General features: G+C 46.9%; 1 protein-coding gene across 2 annotated transcripts in view; it reads left to right on the top strand.

The window, feature by feature from the left end:
* The window catches only part of SLC24A4 (solute carrier family 24 member 4), a 262,868-nt gene extending 244,100 nt beyond the window's left edge, over positions 1 to 18,768 (top strand). For both annotated transcript variants that reach the window (XM_029597828.1, XM_029597829.1), the window contains exons 15-17: positions 1,616 to 1,728; positions 3,087 to 3,152; positions 14,548 to 18,768. In XM_029597828.1, coding sequence (XP_029453688.1) covers positions 1,616 to 1,728; positions 3,087 to 3,152; positions 14,548 to 14,700 — 332 coding nt within the window. In that variant the 3' untranslated portion in view covers positions 14,701 to 18,768. The remainder of the gene's footprint in view (positions 1 to 1,615; positions 1,729 to 3,086; positions 3,153 to 14,547) is intronic.
* The last annotated feature ends 305 nt before the right edge of the window (positions 18,769 to 19,073 follow it).

Genomic DNA, 19,073 nt, shown 5'->3' on the forward strand with positions numbered 1-19,073 from the left:
ACCGGCACCAGTCCCAACCCTTATATTTTTTCAAATATTGACAGGGGTTTTCAGGGGGAAATTGCAGGTGAGTTTTTGGAGCTGAGGTGGGTGGGAGGAAGGAGGGCTGTGCTCCTACCAGAAGACCTGCAATCTTTTGCTTTTTTTTTTTTTTCCCCCTAGCAGTGCGACACTTAACCGGCTTGTGTTCTTTTGGATACAGCCAGTTAAGTCTAAAGCTGTCCGGGAACCCATTCCTGGATTACTTTAGAGCTGCTCTCAGGCACGTTTAGAGTTAGCCTAAGAATTTATCTGGCTAAGTGCAAATGTTGGAATTAGCCATAGAAGTTATTTGGGCTAACTCAACCCCGCCCCCAACATGCTCCTTTCCTAATCTGCTAAATCATAGCCAGATAATGACTTACCCGGCTGACTTCTAACTGGGTGAGCAAGGGGAAATATTAAAAATTAGCCATTTAGAGGGATAACTTATGAGTTATCCCTCTAAATGGCTTTGAATATTGATCTCATGCAATATAAAACAAACAGGGAAAAGCCATGAGGGTTGGAAGGTTACAGAACTGGTAGGAGCACTGTGGTAATTACAAGAGTGTCTTCTTTTATGCCACATGCAGTGTAAATAGGGTCCTTTGTTTTCAGTTTAAACCGATTTTTCACCCATAAATTACCAGATTTTTCCGCAGGTGACAGTCAGTTCAAACCGATATTCACTCCAATTTTAGGCTGATTTAAAAAGCTGCTCCAGAGCTGCAGAGGCAGCGTTTCAAGGTCCTCAGTCACTGCTGAAAGCCAGTGCGGGTCAAAACGCCTGCTGTGTGTTTCAGGTCCCACCCTCCACCAGCGAAAGTCAAGTCCTGCCTCTTCATCCCCAAGCAGCCAAAGTGCCTGCTGTCTGGTGCCATGAATGCATTTCAAGCAGGCCCTGACCACCAGGAGCACTTCCCGGCAGGCTCCCTGGCCCTGCGCAAAAGCAGAAGTGCAGGGCTGCAGAGCGCGGGAGCGTCAGTAAGCTGCTGCTGAGGGAGAGAGGCAAAGCCTGGAGCCACCACCAGTAAAGATGAATGGTGTTTGCAGTCTGTATGGGGTGGGGGGGGGAGATACTTGATGGGGTAGGAGGAGAGAGAGGGGCTTGTTAGGCAGGGGATATGGGTAGAGATGGGGATGTTGCTGAATGGGTGGGTGGGTGGGAGAATCTGATAATGGCTTCTGTCCACCAAAATAAACTCTGATATTTACCCACAAAAATAATGAACCATCTTCTTCCACTGATTTCCCCTGTTTTTGTTCTTGTCATAATAAACACTGATAAATTTCCCCCCAAAAATAAAGAACAATAAAAAACAAAAATGAAGGTCCTAACATATAAACAAAACTCAGCCTTCTGGCTTGCTCATCCCAAGAACACTTAAGATACTCTTCTAGAATTGGGCATTGTTAGACTTACCTGAAGCTGATAGAGAAAGCATCTCTGAATTCACTGTTTTGTCATCACTGTTTGCCATCTTGAAGCAAGCTATTATAGATGTTAATGATCACACCACCAATCCAACAATCCATTCTACCTAGACCACACTGAGGGTGCATGCCTGTTTTTAATGGAAAATCCTCTTTTCAGGCCTTGGAGATATGGCGGTGTCCAATACCATCGGCAGTAATGTGTTTGATATTCTAATTGGCCTTGGAGTTCCCTGGAGTTTAAAAACTATGGTTATTGATTATGGATCAAATGTAAGTACGCTGGTATGCATACCTTTGATTTTGATGATCATTATGTATAAATCATCTCTTAATAAAACTATGTTGCAAAGTTTTGCTGAGAAGTTCCACCGTAATTATAGACATGCGTTAAAAGGTGGTGCCTAAGTGCCACAGTTGCATAATTTTGAGAAAAATATACACAGCTTTGCTTGAGACATAAGTATTCCAAAGTACAAAACCATGCAAAAAATAATCCATGCAGGCTGAAAGGTGTTCATAATCCACTGTGGGAGTTCTTGGTCCAGTCATTCAGATGCAACATCTCATTCAGATGGCCGAACCTGGTACCTCTCCCATGCAGAATGGAATCTGATGGTTTAATATGGAGCCTACGAGCTTGTTTGCATCTAGCCTTTTTCTCCTGAGCCTGGCAGAAATTTAACGGGATGCAGAAAACTTGTCTTGCATTGAGCAAATATGCGTGAAAGTGACACCCACTTTTCAAAGTGAACTTCACGTATGAACGCTTAAGAAATTATCCTGCACACCTGCTCTTTCATGTGCAGAAAAGGCTTCAAGGAAATTTAAACACAAAACTGTTCAAAATTCAAAAAAAGTGTGTGCATAAATGCAAATCCCTCCCCCGTTCTGCCCCTGGGAACACCCTCTGCCCAGAAAGGGTAAAGTTACGTGCATACAGGACATACACATGTAAAGTTACCCACATATCGAGTGGACACTTATATAGTGAACCATTTCTGCGGGTAAAGCGCAGTTTTACTCACGGAAAATGCCTTTAAAAATTTACCTTTCCATGAACAAGCAGAGGGGACTCGCGTGTTGGGGAGAAAAACGAATGGTGCTGTTGTGTTGGAACAGCCGAACTGAAGGGCAGAGAATCATCGTCTGCACTGAATTCGTTCTCTCTCCAGTGGACCATCTAAAGCATTGTTGTTTAATATTGCTGTCTCCTTCCTTGCTATATTAGAGTGAAAACAATAGGAATCGGATGATCATCCGATTCCTATTGTTTTCACTCTAATACAGCCAACTGGATCGGTTTCCGATTTGTTTCTTGGGTCCTTCCTTGCTATTACACTCACTTGGTCTCTTCGACCGTTCCTCATTCTCACCCCGTTCCTTACGATTCCCTGTTAATTGTAACTTTATCCTTCCTTTCACCCTTCTAGTTTTTTGCTCCCCAGTTGTAGGTGAACCGATGTGATATTCAATTGAATTTCGGTATATAAAAGTTATAAATAAATAAATAAATTTAGTATTGAGTGAGTTGCCTACGCTGAGGTTTACAGTCCTCTGCTGGTATTGTACAAATTAACCACTTAGCAAATGCAAGCTTTTATGCTCTTTCATGTTTATTTTTTTAAAAGGTCAGGATAAAAAGCAAAGGACTGGTTTATTCGATTGTACTTCTGCTGGGATCTGTGACTCTTACTGTAAGTATGGTTTTATAACTGTTGAACACCTACGTTGAACAATTGCTTTTTTGGTAGGCTGTTGCACACTTTGAGCTCTCTTGATGGAAAAATGGGAAATAAGCGATGATGGTAGTGATGATGGTGGTGGTATTTTGGCCTTTTTTTTTTTTTTTTTTTAACAACCTCTAGCTTCCCGCTCACTGTCATTCCTGAAAGGGGAATGCAAGGCCTAGGCATCATGGGTCCATTAAGGAATTTCTTCCATAGCCGGCCTCCCCATACCAGTTCCTAAGCCTAGCCCTGTGCTTTTTCAGTGGAAGCCTTTGTTCCCTGTACGTACCAGGATCAGTCCAGACAATGGGGGGTTATCTCCCCCTTCCAGCAGATGGAGTCAATTAGAACTTTGAAGGATGCTTCCTTATAAGGCAGCGCACCCTCTACTAATCCTCTGTATTCTCTTGACTCCAGCAGATGACAGCGGTGGCTTTCGTTCCCCACTGAGATGACTAGAAAGCTATTTTAGGAATTTTCTCTATTTTCCTCAGCTTTCCTTTCTTTTGGATGGATCAAGTCTAATTTAAAAAAAAAAAATCTTTGAATTTTGAATTTTCTGAGGGAATTACTCGGAGAGCTTTCCTGTAGCCTCCGCTCCTGTTTTAGTGGGAGCATTCTATTGCTTGCAGGCAGTGCTATTTGCAGCTCTCCCCACTCCTCCCACCTCTGTTGTCGGGGTAAGTTTGTTTTTATTTCCTTTTGACAGGTTATTTCCTCTCTCCGGGGTGCAAGTCGGTGGTGCCGACCTCTCCCCCTGTGGCTGCTATCCGACCCGCTGCCCCTGAGACGCCGTTTTCCTCGGGGCAGCCAGCATAGAGAGGCGTTATTCCTCTGTGCCTCTATCTGTGGGTCGCTGAGGGATAGAGAGACAGCAGGACTGAAGCAGAGGCTAATACCCACTTCTTACAGCCATGAACCTGGTGAGCGTGAGGAAGAACAGGCTGAAGCGGAGGTTTTTCCCTCTTCCCGCAGCTTTAAATCTTGCCTGTTTCTCGCGTTAAGAACAGCTGGTTCCCTCGCGGCTCCGTCGGGGTTCCCCATGCCTCGTTCGTCCAGGTGCTGCGCTTTTGGAGAGCCTGGGTCGAGTCTCTCCCGCGAGGGGATTTGCACAGCTTGCCTCCCTGGTGGGGAGGGACCCTCTCAACCGCCGGGCTGCTCTGGTTCTCATCTTCTGGTGCGCCTTGACGCTCAGGGGCCGGCCCCGATCCCGCTAACCGCGAGAACGGCGGCCATTTTGTCTCCAGACTCGGCTGCTCCGGCGCTAACAGGAGAAGAGCAAGGCGCTCCTTTTTCATCTCAGCCGCCGGTTTTGACACCCGTTCCATCTCTGGAGCCTTTTGCTCCGTCAGGGGATCTTCCCACTCTTCCTCCATCGGGGCCACCTCCGTTTTCCACAGATTTTGTTCTCCTGCTTCACAATGCTTACCTGGCCAGAATGGGCCAGCACCAGGAATATTTGGCGGGACCTCCTCCTCCTAAGGTACCCAGAATGGCTGATTCCACTGAGGTCTTGGGAAATGCCCAGTCCGTGGGGAGTGCCCAAGGGTCAGTGGTCCTGGGACCAGGGGTACCTCTGACCACCTCAAGCGCTCCGAGGGTCCGTTTGGTACACCCCCCTCTGTGGGGGGGTCTGTTCCTCAGCAGGACCCGGATCCGGATGAACCTTCAACTACGGCTCAATTGGAAGGGGATGATCCTAGAGTCCTGCAGATCTTCCAGAGAGATGAGCTGGACCCCCTCATTCCACATATCCTACAGGAATTGGACATTGAGGCCCTCAGGACCCGCCTGAGCCTAATCCACCAGCGAAGAAAGGGGACCCCCTTCTGGCTGGTCTACGTCCGCCGTGTAGGTCCTTTCCTTCCCATCCCACGTTCCTTCAACTGTTATCCAGGGAATGGGATTCTCCGGAGACCTCCCTCAAGGTCGGCAGAGCCATGGATAAGCTATATCCTCTCCTGGATGATTTCCTGGAGCTTCTTAAGGTTCCCAAAGTAGACTCTGCAGTCTCAGCGGTGACGAAAAGAACTACCATTCCAGTAACGGGTGGTGCAGCCTTGCGAGATCTTCAAGATCGAAAGCTGGAAGTTTATTTTAAGAGAGTTTTCGAGGTGTCCGCCCTGGGGGTCCGGGCGGCCATTTGTAGTTCCTTCGCTCAGCGTGCAGGCCTCTGCTGGCTTCAACAGCTGCTCAGCTCCCAGGAGTTGCCTCCTGAGGAAGCATTTCCGGCAGACCACCTGGAGACCGTCATAGCATATGGAGCAGATGCTCTATATGACATTCTGAGAGTATTGGCCAGATCTATGGTTTCTGCAGTCTCAGCTAGACGCCTCCTCTGGCTTCGCAACTGGTTGGCGGATTCTTCTTCCAAGGCGCAGCTGGGATCCCTACCCTTCAAGGGCATGCTACTGTTTGTGGAGGATCTGGACCAGATTATCAAGTCCCTCGGAGAGAATAAGGTACACAAACTGCCAGAGGATCACCCGTGTTCTTCTAGGTCTTTTAATTCCACTAGAAGCCGATTCAGGAATCAACGTCGTTTCTGCCAGGCAAAGACTGCAGCTCCTCGTCAGCCATCCTCTCGATCTCAATCCTGGACTCAGTCCTTTCGTGCCCGAAGACAGCTCCGCTCTGGTCCGGCCCAGGGTACGTCCTCCAAGTCTTCACAATGAAGCTATGCCGGCCCACTCCCCGATCCCCAGGATAGGGGGATGTCTCTCCCTTTTCTACGAGGAGTGGGTCAACATCATGTCAGATCAGTGGTTCCTGGATATTCTAAGACACGACTACGCGTTAGAAGGAGGAGCTGCGGCCCCTTACTCCCCAGGTGCTTGAGGAACTGGGGGTGAAACTCTCTGGAAGAATCTGACAGTGACGGCGTGAACCCAGTCCTGGATGGCCTCCGGGGGCCGCCTAGCGCTTTCCCCATCCCAAAGAAAATTCAGAAGCTCATTAGTCATGAATGGAAGTCCCCGGACGCAGGTCTTAAGGTCGTCCGGGCAATGCAAAAGTTATATCCGCTATTTGATGAGCACTTGGAATGCCTTAAGGTCCCTAAGGTGGATGCAGCGGTATTGGCAGTCACTAGGAAACTGCCATCCCAGTGGCGGGAGCTGCGGCACTCTGAGATGTGCAAGACCACAAACTGGTATTGCGGCTGAAATGCTTTTTTGAAGTCTCCTCGTTGGACTTTCGGTCGGTGGCATGTGCAAGCATAATGCAGCAGGCGTGTTCATGTTGGATTCAGAAACCGCAAGAAGCGACATCCTCAGGTGTCCTGTCCACGTCTCAGGCGGCCCGCCTGGAGGTGGTGTGGCGGAAACCTTATGACTTGGTACGTGCATCTGCCTGGACCATGGTGTCTTCAGTAGCGGCTCGATGGCTTCTGTGGCTCAGCATTTGGGTGGCGGATGCTTCCTCTAAGTCGCAATTGTCTGTGCAGTTGTCTGCTACTCAGACTACAAAGTCTCATTGTAAAGAAGAAACCTATGTTAATGGATTCCTTAGTAACTATGTAAACCAGTGTGATAACACTAGTTGAACATCGGTATTGAAAAACAAACAAATAAATAATAAAATAAATAATCTTCCCTTTTGGGGGAAATTACTATTTGGAGAGGATTTGGACCAGCTGATGAAATCTCTGAAAGAATTCAAGGGCAGTAAGTTGCCGGAAGATAGGAAGCCCTTTAAGAAGTTCTTCGTTCCACGGAGCCGGTTTTGGGACTACCAAAGAACCAGATCGGGGAGGGGTGCTCCCTCCTCCGGTGCCAGGCAGTCCACTTCTTGCCCACAGTTCTTTCGCGGCGCCGGCCAGCCTGCAAGAGGTGGCTTCGGGCAGAGGTTTGGAGCCGGTAAACCTGCCCAAGAAAGTCAGGCCTGCCCACCCCTCGTGCAGGACGATCGGGGGCAGGTTAAGAACATAAGAATATGCCATACTGGGTCAGACCAAGGGTCCATCAAGCCCAGCATCCTGTTTCCAACAGTGGCCAATCCAGGCCATAAGAACCTGGCAAGTACCCCAAAACTAAGTCTATTCCATGTTACCGTTGCTAATGGCGGTGGCTATTCTCTAGGGGCCGGATTTTAAATGCCCTGCGCGCTAGGCCGCCGGCGCTCGCAAGTCCCGGGGCTTCGTAAAAGGGGCGGGGGCGTGTCCGGGGCCAGGGGGCGGTTCAGGGCGGGACCGGGGGCGTGGCGCCGGCCCGGGGGCGTGGTCGAGGCCTCCGGACCAGCCCCCGGGTCGGGTGATGGCGCACCAGCAGCCCGCTGGCGCGCGCAGATTTACGCCTGCTTAAAGCCAACAAAGGTAGGGGGGGTTTAGATAGGGCTGGGGGGGTTGGGTTAGGTAGGGGAAGGGAGGGGAAGGTGCGGGGTGGTGGAAAGAAAGTTCCCTCCGAGGCCGCTCCGATTTCGGAGTGGCCTTGAAGGGAACAGGTAGCGCGCGCCGCAAGTTGCACAAATGTGCACCCCCTTGCGCGCGCCGACCCCAGATTTTATAAGATACGCGCGGCTACGCGCGTATCTTATAAAATCCAGCGTACTTTTGTTCGCGCCTGGTGCGCGAACAAAAGTACGCGCTCGCGTAATTTTATAGAATCTACCTGTAAGTGAACTTAATAGCAGGTAATGGACTTCTCCTCCAAGAACTTATCCAATCCTTTTTTAAACACAGCTAAACTAACTGCACTAACCACATCCTCTGGCAACAAATTTCAGAGTTTAATTGTGCATTGAGTAAAAAAGAACTTTCTCCGATTAGTTTTAAATGTGCCCCATGCTAACTTCATGGAGTGCCCCCTAGTCTTTCTATTATCCGAAAGAGTAAATAACCGATTCACATCTACCCGTTCTAGACCTCTCATGATTTTAAACACCTCTATCATATCCCCCATCAGCAGTCTCTTCTCCAAGCTGAAAAGTCCTAACCTCTTTAGTCTTTCCTCATAGGGGAGCTGTTCCATTCCCCTTATCATTTTGGTAGCCCTTCTCTGTACCTTCTCCATCGCAATTATATCTTTTTTGAGGTGCGGCGACCAGAATTGTACACAGTATTCAAGTTGCGGTCTCACCATGGAGCGATACAGAGGCATTATGACATTTTCCATTTTGTTCACCATTCCCTTTCTAATAATTCCCAACATTCTGTTTGCTTTTTTGACTGCCGCAACACACTGAACCGAAGATTTCAATGTGTTATCCACTATGACGCCTAGATCCCTTTCTTGGGTTGTAGCACCTAATATGGAACCCAACATTGTGTAATTATAGCATGGGTTATTTTTCCCTATATGCATCACCTGCACTTATCCTCATTAAATTTCATCTGCCATTTGGATGCCCAATTTTCCAGTCTCACAAGGTCTTCCTGCAATTTATCACAATCTGCTTGTGATTTAACTACTCTGAACAATTTTGTGTCATCTGCAAATTTGATTCTCTCACTCGTCGTATTTCTTTCCAGATCATTTATAAATATATTGAAAAGTAAGGGTCCCAATACAGATCCCTGAGGCACTTCACTAACCACTCTCTTCCCATTTTTACGAGGCGTGGGCCAAGATCACTTCAGATCGCTGGGTGCTGGACATGGTAAAGGACAATTACGTCTTAGAATTTTCTCGGCCTCTCAGGGAGGCTTTCCTGGAATCGCGCTGCGTTTCCCACAACAAGCGGGCCGCGGTGGAAGGCACCCTGCAAAGATTGTTCGACCTGCAGGCTATCGCCCCCTTACCACCGGAAGAATAGGGGCGGGGGCAGTATTCCAAGTATTTCATGGTAACCAAGAAAGAGGGGAAGGTGTTTGAAGCCTGGTGTGATCAACAAGGTTTAGTGCTGTTGTTGGTGTCCATTCCTCAGGTTTGGCTTTTCTGCAGCAGGGGTTGTCAAAAGGCTTGGCTTATAACTCCCTGCAGGTTCAAGTTTCGGCCCTAGGATGTCTCCAAGGTTGGATAGACGGCAGACCCCTGGCCAGTCATCCAGATATAACCCATTTTCTGAAAGGGGTAAAGCATCTTCGTCCTCCGATTCATAAGATGTGCCCGAAGTGGAATCTCAACCTAGTCCTACGGGCGGTCTGTGATCCCCCCTTTGAGCCTCTGGAGCATGCCTCTTTGAAGGACCTCACCTTGAATGCAGTGTTTTTGGTGGCCATTTGCTCAGCTAGGTGTATTTCAGAATTGCAGGCCCTGTCCTGTAGGGATCCCTTCCTGCGCATTTTGGCAGATAGGGTGTCCCTACGTAAGGTGCACTCCTTTTTGCCGAAAGTGGTGTCTGCCTTCCATGTTAATCAGACCGTGGAGTTGCCTGGTTTTCCCGAATGGTCTCGTGACTCGGCTTCGGGAAGAGATCTGCATCTTCTCAATGTTCGCCGGATTCTCCCTCATTATTTGAAGGTCACTAACTCCTTTTGGAAGTCAAACTACCTTTTTGTTTTGTTTGGGGGTCCGAAGAAGGGTGTGAAGGCATCCAAGACCTCCTTGGCTCTCTGGCTGAAGGAAATGATTTGCTAGGCCTATATCAGCAAGGGGCATGCCGTTCCAGCCGGATTGAAAGTTCACTCGACAAGGGCGCAAGCGACTTTTTGAGCTGAGTGTCAGTTGTCGCTTGAAGAGATTTGTAGGGCCACAGTCTGGTCCTCCCTGCACACCTTCACAAGGCATTACCACCTGGATGTCAGGGCTCCGGACCAAGTGCTTTTTGGAGAAAGTGTTCTGCGAGCGGGTCTTTCGGGTTCCTGCCCGGTGTAATGTGGCGTTGGTACAGCCCACTGGTCTGGACTGATATGGGTATGTACAGGAAAGGAAAATTGGTTCTTACATGCTTATTTTCGTTTCTGTAATACCACAGATCAGTCCAGGGACCCACCCGGGTGCTACTACCGAAAGACTGATTTACCTGGACTTAAGCCACTGTACATAGGGAATCTATTAGAATGCATTTATGCCAATTCGGCGATAGGAACTGTGGTTCAGACCTGGGGTTTTCAAGTTCGAGGATTTTTTTTTTGTTTTGGCCCTTGAGAGTATTTCTTTCATGTTTGCCCTTTTTTGCGGAGTCAAATGGTTTTTTGTCTGATTGTTGGCTTGGGTATGGATAAATACTGAGGAGCTGCAAGTGGCACACTTGGATATAGCAGTTCCTCAAAGTTTTGTTCTCTGCCTCCATCTGCTGGTGGGAGTGCATAACCCACTGGTCTGGACTGATCTGTGCCATTACAGGAACGAAAATTAGCAAGTAAGAACCAATTTTCCTATCTAGTTTAGACACACAAACAAGACAAATACATGTGCAGTAATCCTTTAACTATTATAGTAAGCATGCTTTAAATACACGCTGTACAGTAAACAAGTTAGAAGGCCAAGTTTTGGAAGAGTCAGGACTTATGGATTTTAAAGCAATCTCAAAAAAGGTAGGTTTTTAGACAGGACTTGACAACTTCCAGACATGGAGCAAGGTACAGCAAATCAGGAAGGCCGTTCCAGGTATTCAGCGCTGCAGGATGGAAAGCGTGGAATCTGGAATTATCAGTGGAGGAGAGGAGCATAGATAGACAAAGCAGGGATCACGAGGAGAGGCGTGGCGGGGGGATGGGGATAAGGGAAGAGAGGTAGCTTGGAGCTGCACAGTGAATGCACTTATAGTTGAGAAGAAGGCGCTTGAACTGAAGGAGGAAGGAAATGGAGAGCCGATGCAGTACATTGAGAAGAGGGGGAGGAACATAAGTCGTGCAGGTGAATTTTAATTAGACAATAGCAGATAAAGAGAGTCCAGCGGGAGACCTTTGAGAAGAAGATTGCAGTAGTCCAAGCAGGAGGTGATGAGAGTAGATAAGGGTCTTGGCAATGCGCTGTGAAAGAAAGGGGCGGGTTTTAGTGATGATACGGAGAACAAAATGGAATGTTTTTGCAATGTTTTGGATGTGCACAGAGGAGACGAGTCAAAGCCGATCCAAAGGTTGTGGGAAGAGGGGACAGAGAGAATGACACTGATATAGAAAAATGTGGAAGTGGGTTTGGGAGGAGATATTTCAGTCTTGGCCATGTCAAGTTAAAGGTGATGGTGGAATATCCAGCCAGCTACGTCAGATAAACAAGCTCAGGTCTGGGACTGGATTTTAGGTGAAGGTTCCAGTTGTTAAGACTGGGCAGTGAGCAAGCAAGAAGTGGACCCTTGGGCCGACCTGCAGGTACACACAGAGCAGGCCGGGAGGCGGAGTCAGAGCTTGGCAAGAATACCCGGAGCCTGGAATACCTCCTGGAGGGGCCCGTAGGGACCCAGGCCCTGGGGGCTAGCACAGTTCAAGGTAGTCCAGAGAGGTCAGAAAGTTCGGAGTAGGCCGCCGGTGGAGAGGCAGAGGGCTGGCTGGCAGGCAGGTCACTGAAGAAGGCGGGGTCTGAGCCGGCAGCGGGTAGAAGGCTAGGCCGCGAAGCAGACCAGAGCCACAGCAGGTGGCGGGTTAGAAGAGATGGCCGCGAGGTAAGCCGGGGTCAGTAGTGATGGCAGGCCGGCACAGGAGTCCATGGCAGACCGGGACCACGGCAGGCGACTGGCTAGCAGAGAAGTCTGTGAGGCAAACCGGAATCAAGGCAGGCAGCAGGCTAGCGAGAAGTCCGTGAGGCAAATTGGAAACAAAGCAGGCAGCAGGCTAGCGAGAAGTCCGTGAGGCAAACCGGAATCAAGGCAGGCAGCAGGCTAGCAAGAAGTCCGTGAGGCAAACCGGAAACAAGGCAGGCAGTAGGCTAGCGAGAAGTCCGTGAGGCAAACCAGGATCAAGGCAGGCAGCAGGCTAGCGAGAAGTCCGTGAGGCAAACCGGGATCAAGGCAGGCAGCAGGCTAGCGAGAAGTCCGTGAGGCAAACCAGGATCAGGAACCAGGAGACAACGAGAGTCAGCAAGAAGAACAGGAACAGGAAGCAACTAGTCAGCAGGAAACCTCATTGCAAGGCGTCTAGTGGGGGACTGGACGCCAGTTATATCTGGAGCAGGGCGTGACGTCAGCAGGCGAGGCGGAGCCAGGCTTCTGGGTGCTGTGCGCTTAAGAGGGCCGTCCTCGCGCACGCGCGAGGCCTGGCAGGGGTAGGCCTGTAATGGCGTCCTCCACGTGGGAACTCCTCGGGCGGCGGCCCTGTCAGGCCTGGATTCAAGCGGACTGCTGAAGGAGCTGAAGCGACGGTAAGCGGGCCTGAGCCCGAACAGGAGAGGGGCAGTCGGGACCGCAACACCAGTGTAGGGAAATAGACCTGGGAGTTAGCGGCCTAAAGCTGGTAGTGAAATCCGTAGAAGGAGATCATAACACCAAGGGAATGAGGGTAAAGAGAAGAAATCAGAGCCATAGGACTCACTGACTGATAATGGATAGTGGAGGGAGCCACCAAAAGATGCACTAGAAGTGCAGTGGGAGAACCAAAAGCAGAACCTAGAACATAAGAGTCCCAGAATCCAAGTGAAGATAGAATCTCAAGGAGCACATAATGATTAACAGAGTCGAAAGCAGCGGATAAGTCACGGAGGACGAGGACAGAGTAATGGCCAAGAAGATATCACTGGAAACTCTGGAAAAGGCCATCTCAGTGGAATTACACTGAGGAAAGTGGAGAAATCCCCTTTGTGACCTTGGGCAAGTCACTTTACTCTCCATTGCCTCAGGTACAAATATAAAAGTGAATTTTAAAAGCCCGGCACGCGCGTTTAATTAGGGTATGTGCGAATAAGTCAGGCTCGCACGCGTCAAGAGGATTTTAAAAGCCACCCGGATAGGCTCGTTATCTTCCGCAGCGCATGCATATCCAAACTTTTCAAAAAGGGGCGGGGCGTGGACCAGAGACATGCGTTTATATACTTATGCACCTGGGCGTGCGCCCAAATCCCCTACCATAGAGGTTTACTTCTGCTATGGAGGATGCGAAAGTTATAAAATAAAGAAAAACAGGCAGATCTGCAGGGTTTTAAGGGTCGGGGCTATCTGGGGGGAGTGAAGGCTATTCGACATGGCGTGGTTTGAGGCGAACTGGAGACAAACTGGTTTAACTAGCAACGGCGTCGGTGCGCGTCCCTTTTAAAATCCCCCGACTTATGCGGTAGAAGCGGAATTTGTGCACCCATTTAAAATTTGGTGCACCCAGCCAAGCTGTTTTATAACGTGCATGCAAGTCAGAAAATAGCCGCGTCCCTGGGCGTGGGCAGATGTACGCGGTGCGCCCGCGCGCCATTTCAAAATTAACGTCATAGATTGTCAGCCCTCTGGGGACAGGGAAATACCTACAGTACCCGAATTTAATCCGCTTTGAAGCGCTGAAATTTGGAATATAAATAAAATAAATGACCATCAATTATTATCCCTTTAATTGGTGCACTAGGGCGCAGGACTAAAAATGAATTAACAATTGCCCTCTCAGAGATCAATAGTCAAGACATCAGTGAGTAGCTTTCATAATAATACAGAACTAACTTTTCCTGCATTTTCAGTAGAGTTTTCACAAAGCAAATACAAATTACCACGTTCATCTTGTAGGAAAAGACGAAGGAGTGACCTCCAGAAGCAATATATAAAGCTTCGCCAGTCACGCTTCCTTCCATGGCCTCCAAGTTAAGGTTTGCTCAGTAATCTTTGCAACACACCACAACAAATCCCAAAAGTGACCGAGGGCTTGATCTATTTTCATAGCATTTTTGGCTTTGTATGCAACAAGTTAACTGCATGCATGCAACTAATGCTGCAAGTTGTAAACTGAGCAACAGAGTGGAAAATTACCTCCTAAAATTCATAAACAATGCACTCCGTTGGCTTTTTTTTTTTTCATTTGCTGAGTATGCTGTAACCCAAGGGTAAATATGTTTAGGAATTAATGCATTAAACATTTGCAGCACAGAGGGGGCTCCTCACAACTGGGGCCGATGCAATACAGTGCGCTCAGGCGAGTGCGCTGTATAACCCGCAGTTGGATATTAAGTAGGAGGAAACCCAAAAATAAAGTTAAAAAATAAAGTTAAAAAAAAAAAAAAAACCCCACCGGCAGTTGGGTGCAGGAAACGGATGCTCAACTGACAAGAGTCCCTTTCCTGAACCCCTGGCTGTGCGGCGTTTAGGGAAACCAACGCCAATAAACTCGGCATCGGTTTTCCTAACCGGCGGACGGCCAACGCCGATTGGGTTCTCGTTAACAAGGAGGCGCTAGGGGCACGCAAGCGACCCTACTGCCTCCTTGCTAACACGACCCCCCCTAATTTAAATATTGCATGGCGCCCCCAAGGGGGGCACCCGGGGCCACGTTCAGCGCCCGCTTTCTGCGCATATTTATTGCATTGGCCCCATTGTCTTATTTCTAGGGAGTCTTAATTCACATTTTGTTGGCTTGCAGGTGTTTGGCATCCATGCAAACAAGTGGCGACTGGACAAGAAGCTGGGCTTCTACGTGCTGTTCCTCTACGCCATTTTCCTCTTTATCTCTATGCTGATCGAGTTCAACGTCTTCACCTTCATCAACCTGCCAATGTGCCGAGATGCTTTATAAAGAGAGTCACGGACCCGCGCAGCCAAGGGAGTCTTCATCCCCAAAGTGGTAAGTGCCCCTCCTCTGCCTCTCCCCAAACCTCAGGCACCTTCCTTCACTCCTTGTTTGGTACTTACCTATGGGAAGAAAGAAAGAAAGAAAAAAAGGCACTTACTTCTGGATCCTGCCGCCGAAAGCTCTCCGACTTTGTGCGTCTTACACAAGATTCTGCTTCCCGTTGAGTTAACTGTGCGAGTGGCATCCTGTTCCCTTTTTCAACTCCGTTCGCATGGGGACAAAGAACCTGAAAATCACCCTTTCTTAACAGGCTTGGCTGGACAGGACCAGTCTCTAGGGATGTCTTCTAGGCTGACATCTGCTTTCCTCAGAAGGAAGGGGCTATTTCTTAATACTACTGGAAATATCAGAGGCAATTCTGATGTCTAACTTTGGAAGTGCAAAGTCCACTGAACATTCACAGCTAAGGGCATTTTACCGCCTGCTTATAGAGCTCGGTGTACAAAATCCCTCAAGAACATTTACAAGCGTTTGGCCATTTACTGAATTGTTTGTTTTTCCTGAAAAAAAAGACTGACATTGACATGGATTTTTTTTTTGCAAAGAATGGAAAGAAAATGATAAATATCGTATCACTTTTGATGATGCACACTTGACTAGTCTGATACGAAATATTTTAAACAGAATTATATATACATATATATATATATATATATATATATGCAGACAAGCATACTTGAAATATTGTCATTGAGTCCTCAATAAGGAGCATTGTGCTCTGCTGCTGTGAAATGTGAGCCTCATGCATTGTCATCTTAATACCAAACACAGAGCGATTTACTGAAAGAGGAAATGCACCCAGGGAACTCGGAATCTCCTTCAGGCCTCGCCGCCCGCCAGGTGTTTTAAATGACATAATTTATAATACATTCGAGGCTACATTATCGCCTGTCTTTTGCACTTGAAAACTGCTGCTTTTCAGCAGGTTCCTTTGGGTTTGGAAAATGGGTTTGTGAACTACCAGGGCAGGTGATGGAAAGGTCAGCATACTGTAGGTGCGGCAGGCGGCACAAGAATTTTGTGCACTGCCGACTTTGGTGTTCATTACTGAACAGCCTCTTCAAGTCTTTAACATGATAAAAAAAAAAAAAGATGGTATTTTCTTCCTGTCTTTCAACTTCATTACATGAGCTGCCCGTAGACTGCTGCACAGCATGTTAAAAGTAGCAATAGCAAGAAAATGTGTCTGAAAATGTAAGTGAACCTCTATGTAATGCTTTTTTTTTTTTTTAAATTATGGCTCACTTTGAGCCAGAGAAGCATTTAACTAATTTAGCCAGTTATGCCTTTATTTTGCTTGTTACGAACTTACAGCAGGGCATATTTTCCACAAGTTCATCTACTTTCATAAGTTATTTGCAATCGCTACTGGTTCCTAGAGAGAAAATTTTACATTTTTTAAAAAACTATGCCTAAAAGAGAACATGCAAGCAGGGCACGGAAGCTTTGAATTTCTGGCTGCTGGTCCCAGCCTGTCTACGGGAGGCATTGACCAAAAGCCGTTCTCATTGGCAAGCCCTTCAGTGATCTGTGTGAAATGAATCTGTGGGCCCTGTTCGGTTCCAGGAGACGGATGTTCACATCACTGGATCTCCCATCGCAGCTGGCACTGATTCACGCTCTTAGTGTAAGCAGTAGGCAGAGGAACGAAGTAACGTAAAGAACAAGTGTGCCCCATTAATCGCCAGAGACTGGGGGAGAGGGTCTCCATTCTGGTCCTTGAGGGCCAAAAATAGGCCTGGTATTCAGGGAGAAAAATGCAAATGAATCTGGTTCTTGGACCACAAGCAATCTTTTGAATGTTTGTGGTGGGCATGCTGAAAAGCAAATCAATATTGCGGCCCTTTGGGACTAGAATTGAGAACGCTGGTGCAGATGGCCCTTTCCACGGGCAGAGCGATATGAGGAAGGATGTACGGCCACTGCCTGGTCTTAACCCCCTTCTTTCCACAACCGGAGAACGGTCGCTTCCAGTGATGTCAAATTAAGAAATCTTCATGAGCACCAAATTTTAACTTCACCAGTTTAAAATAATTCAGCACCGAGGTCTGCCAAACATTAAGAGGAATCTGTGATGAGTGTTTGCAGAGGGTTAATTTATTTACTCATTTGGATTTTTATTCCGTGGTTCCAAAAGAAACATTAACAGGGTAGTGTTCAAAAGCATTTCCATGTGTGAAGCATGGGTTTTACATGCAGAAATGGCGTTCGCATACGTCTTGTTTGCATGCAAATTTGCCCGAACTGAGTGGGATCTGGGGAGGATCTTAGACTTAGGCATAATACTTTTCCATTTTCAAAAGCATGTCCTAAGATTGCACAGGAAATGTACACGCTCCGGAGAGCAGATGTAACTTCTGCGGGTGCTTTTGGTGGGATCATTTTCAAACGCGAATATAGGTGCATAACATTTTCTTTGAAAACTGGTACATCATATTCACATATTCGCTGCATAAATTATCCACAATGTTACAAAATTACCTTTGAAATACAATATCAACAATAAAAACATAGACCACTAAATTAAAACCTAATTTTGAAACAATATAACTATTAAATGGTAAAATAAAAATAATAGAACAGTAAAACTAGCAAAAATGGATCTCAGACTAGACATCAGAAATAAAAAAAAATAAAATACAGAAACAAAAACAAAACACTTTGGAGGTAATTTTCAAAAGGTTTTATGTACCTGAAACTGGGATTTACACGCATAAATGGACTTTATGCATGCAAGTGGGCTTTTGAAAATTGCAACAATATATACAACTTATACGCATGGAAATCTTTTTGAAAATTGCCTCCTGTAGGTATAAAAATAGATGGCTGGCCTAAGACAAAACAAATAAAAAATAACAGTCCCAAATCAATTAAAATGCAGACTTAAATTGCCAAGTTTTCACCAGCAAATCAAATAGGGTTTTTGCTTCACAGCTCCACTTTTCATTCCTACGGTCCTGTGGAACCCTCCCAGGTTAAAATATTAATAGAGAACATCCGAAAACATTCCACCTTCTGAGATTATTGCTGGGCCCTAATAAATATGTACAGTATAGCGCTGTCAATGGTGGTAAAGGAAATGAGGACAATTTTCAAAGCCATGTCCCTCCTCTGTCTGGCTAAAAGTGCACGCCAGCTTCCATAGCACAGATATATTTAACAAGGTCAAAAAGAGATAACCCTGTGTCCTTATTTAGGTTGGGGGGGAGGAGGAAGGGGGAGGAAATCGGTGCAAATACATGCAATTTGCAAATACACACGCACTATTTTGTGGCCTATCCCCCTTAGTCACCTATTCAAATAGGTGCAAAGTACATGGCCGCTGTTAGCATGTGTACTGTACACAGCCGTTTTTAGTGTGTGCACTGTGGATGGGCACCTTTAGCATATGCACATAACTGCCATCACGGCCACTGTACAGGGCTGCTTTAAGCATATTTACATGGCCACTTTTAGCACATCTACGTGGCTGCTTTTAATGTGTGTACTGTGCATAGCCATATTTAGTGTATATATTTGGCTGTTTTTAGCATATGTACTGTACATTGGTCACATTTAGCACATGTACATGGCTATTTTTAGCATGTGTACTGTACATAGCCAGTTTTCAGGCATGTACATTGGTCACATTTAGCACATGTACATGGCTGCTTTTAGCATGTGTACTGTACATAGCCACTTTTAGTGCATGTCTATGTCCACATTTAGCTCGTGGACTCTGCAGCTGCGCATTTTCAAAAGGAAACAACATGGGTGGTTTCCCTCTGAAAACTGACTGTACCATGCATGGACCTGCCTACATTACAAATAATGCAGGCTGCTAAAAATTGACCCCAAAATTTATAAGCAAGCTCAATTCATTTTATACATGGATTTTTAAAAATTATATATATATCTATAGCAAAAATGGTGTCAGGTTACTGAAATTGTGATATATATTTAATAATTTAGTGCATTTACACAATGAATCAAAATGTCCATAACAATGCTTAATAAAGAGTTAAAAGTTGATTGGAGACTTTTCGTTATTTGCTGTAAGTTTATGCTAGGCACCAAGAAAGATAGCAAACCTTTTTCTAAAAAGGAGATGCTTAAAATTTACTGTGCTCACAGCCCCTGTTATTTTAAAGATAGTTGTCGATGAGGGTGATCCCTGGTTTTTCGTCCATTTTCATGTGCTTTTCCTATTGCTTTGATGTCTGCTGGGGGGGGGGGGGGGGGGGGGTGTCCTACTTATACAGGTCAGCACAGCAGCACCCCAGTTAATCTCCATTCATTATCGCTGGAGTGTCTTAAGTAAAGGGGGAGCCTTCAAA

This window comes from Rhinatrema bivittatum, chromosome 4, assembly GCF_901001135.1.
Source record: "Rhinatrema bivittatum chromosome 4, aRhiBiv1.1, whole genome shotgun sequence".
In the NCBI taxonomy this organism is placed as follows: Eukaryota; Metazoa; Chordata; class Amphibia; order Gymnophiona; family Rhinatrematidae; genus Rhinatrema; species Rhinatrema bivittatum.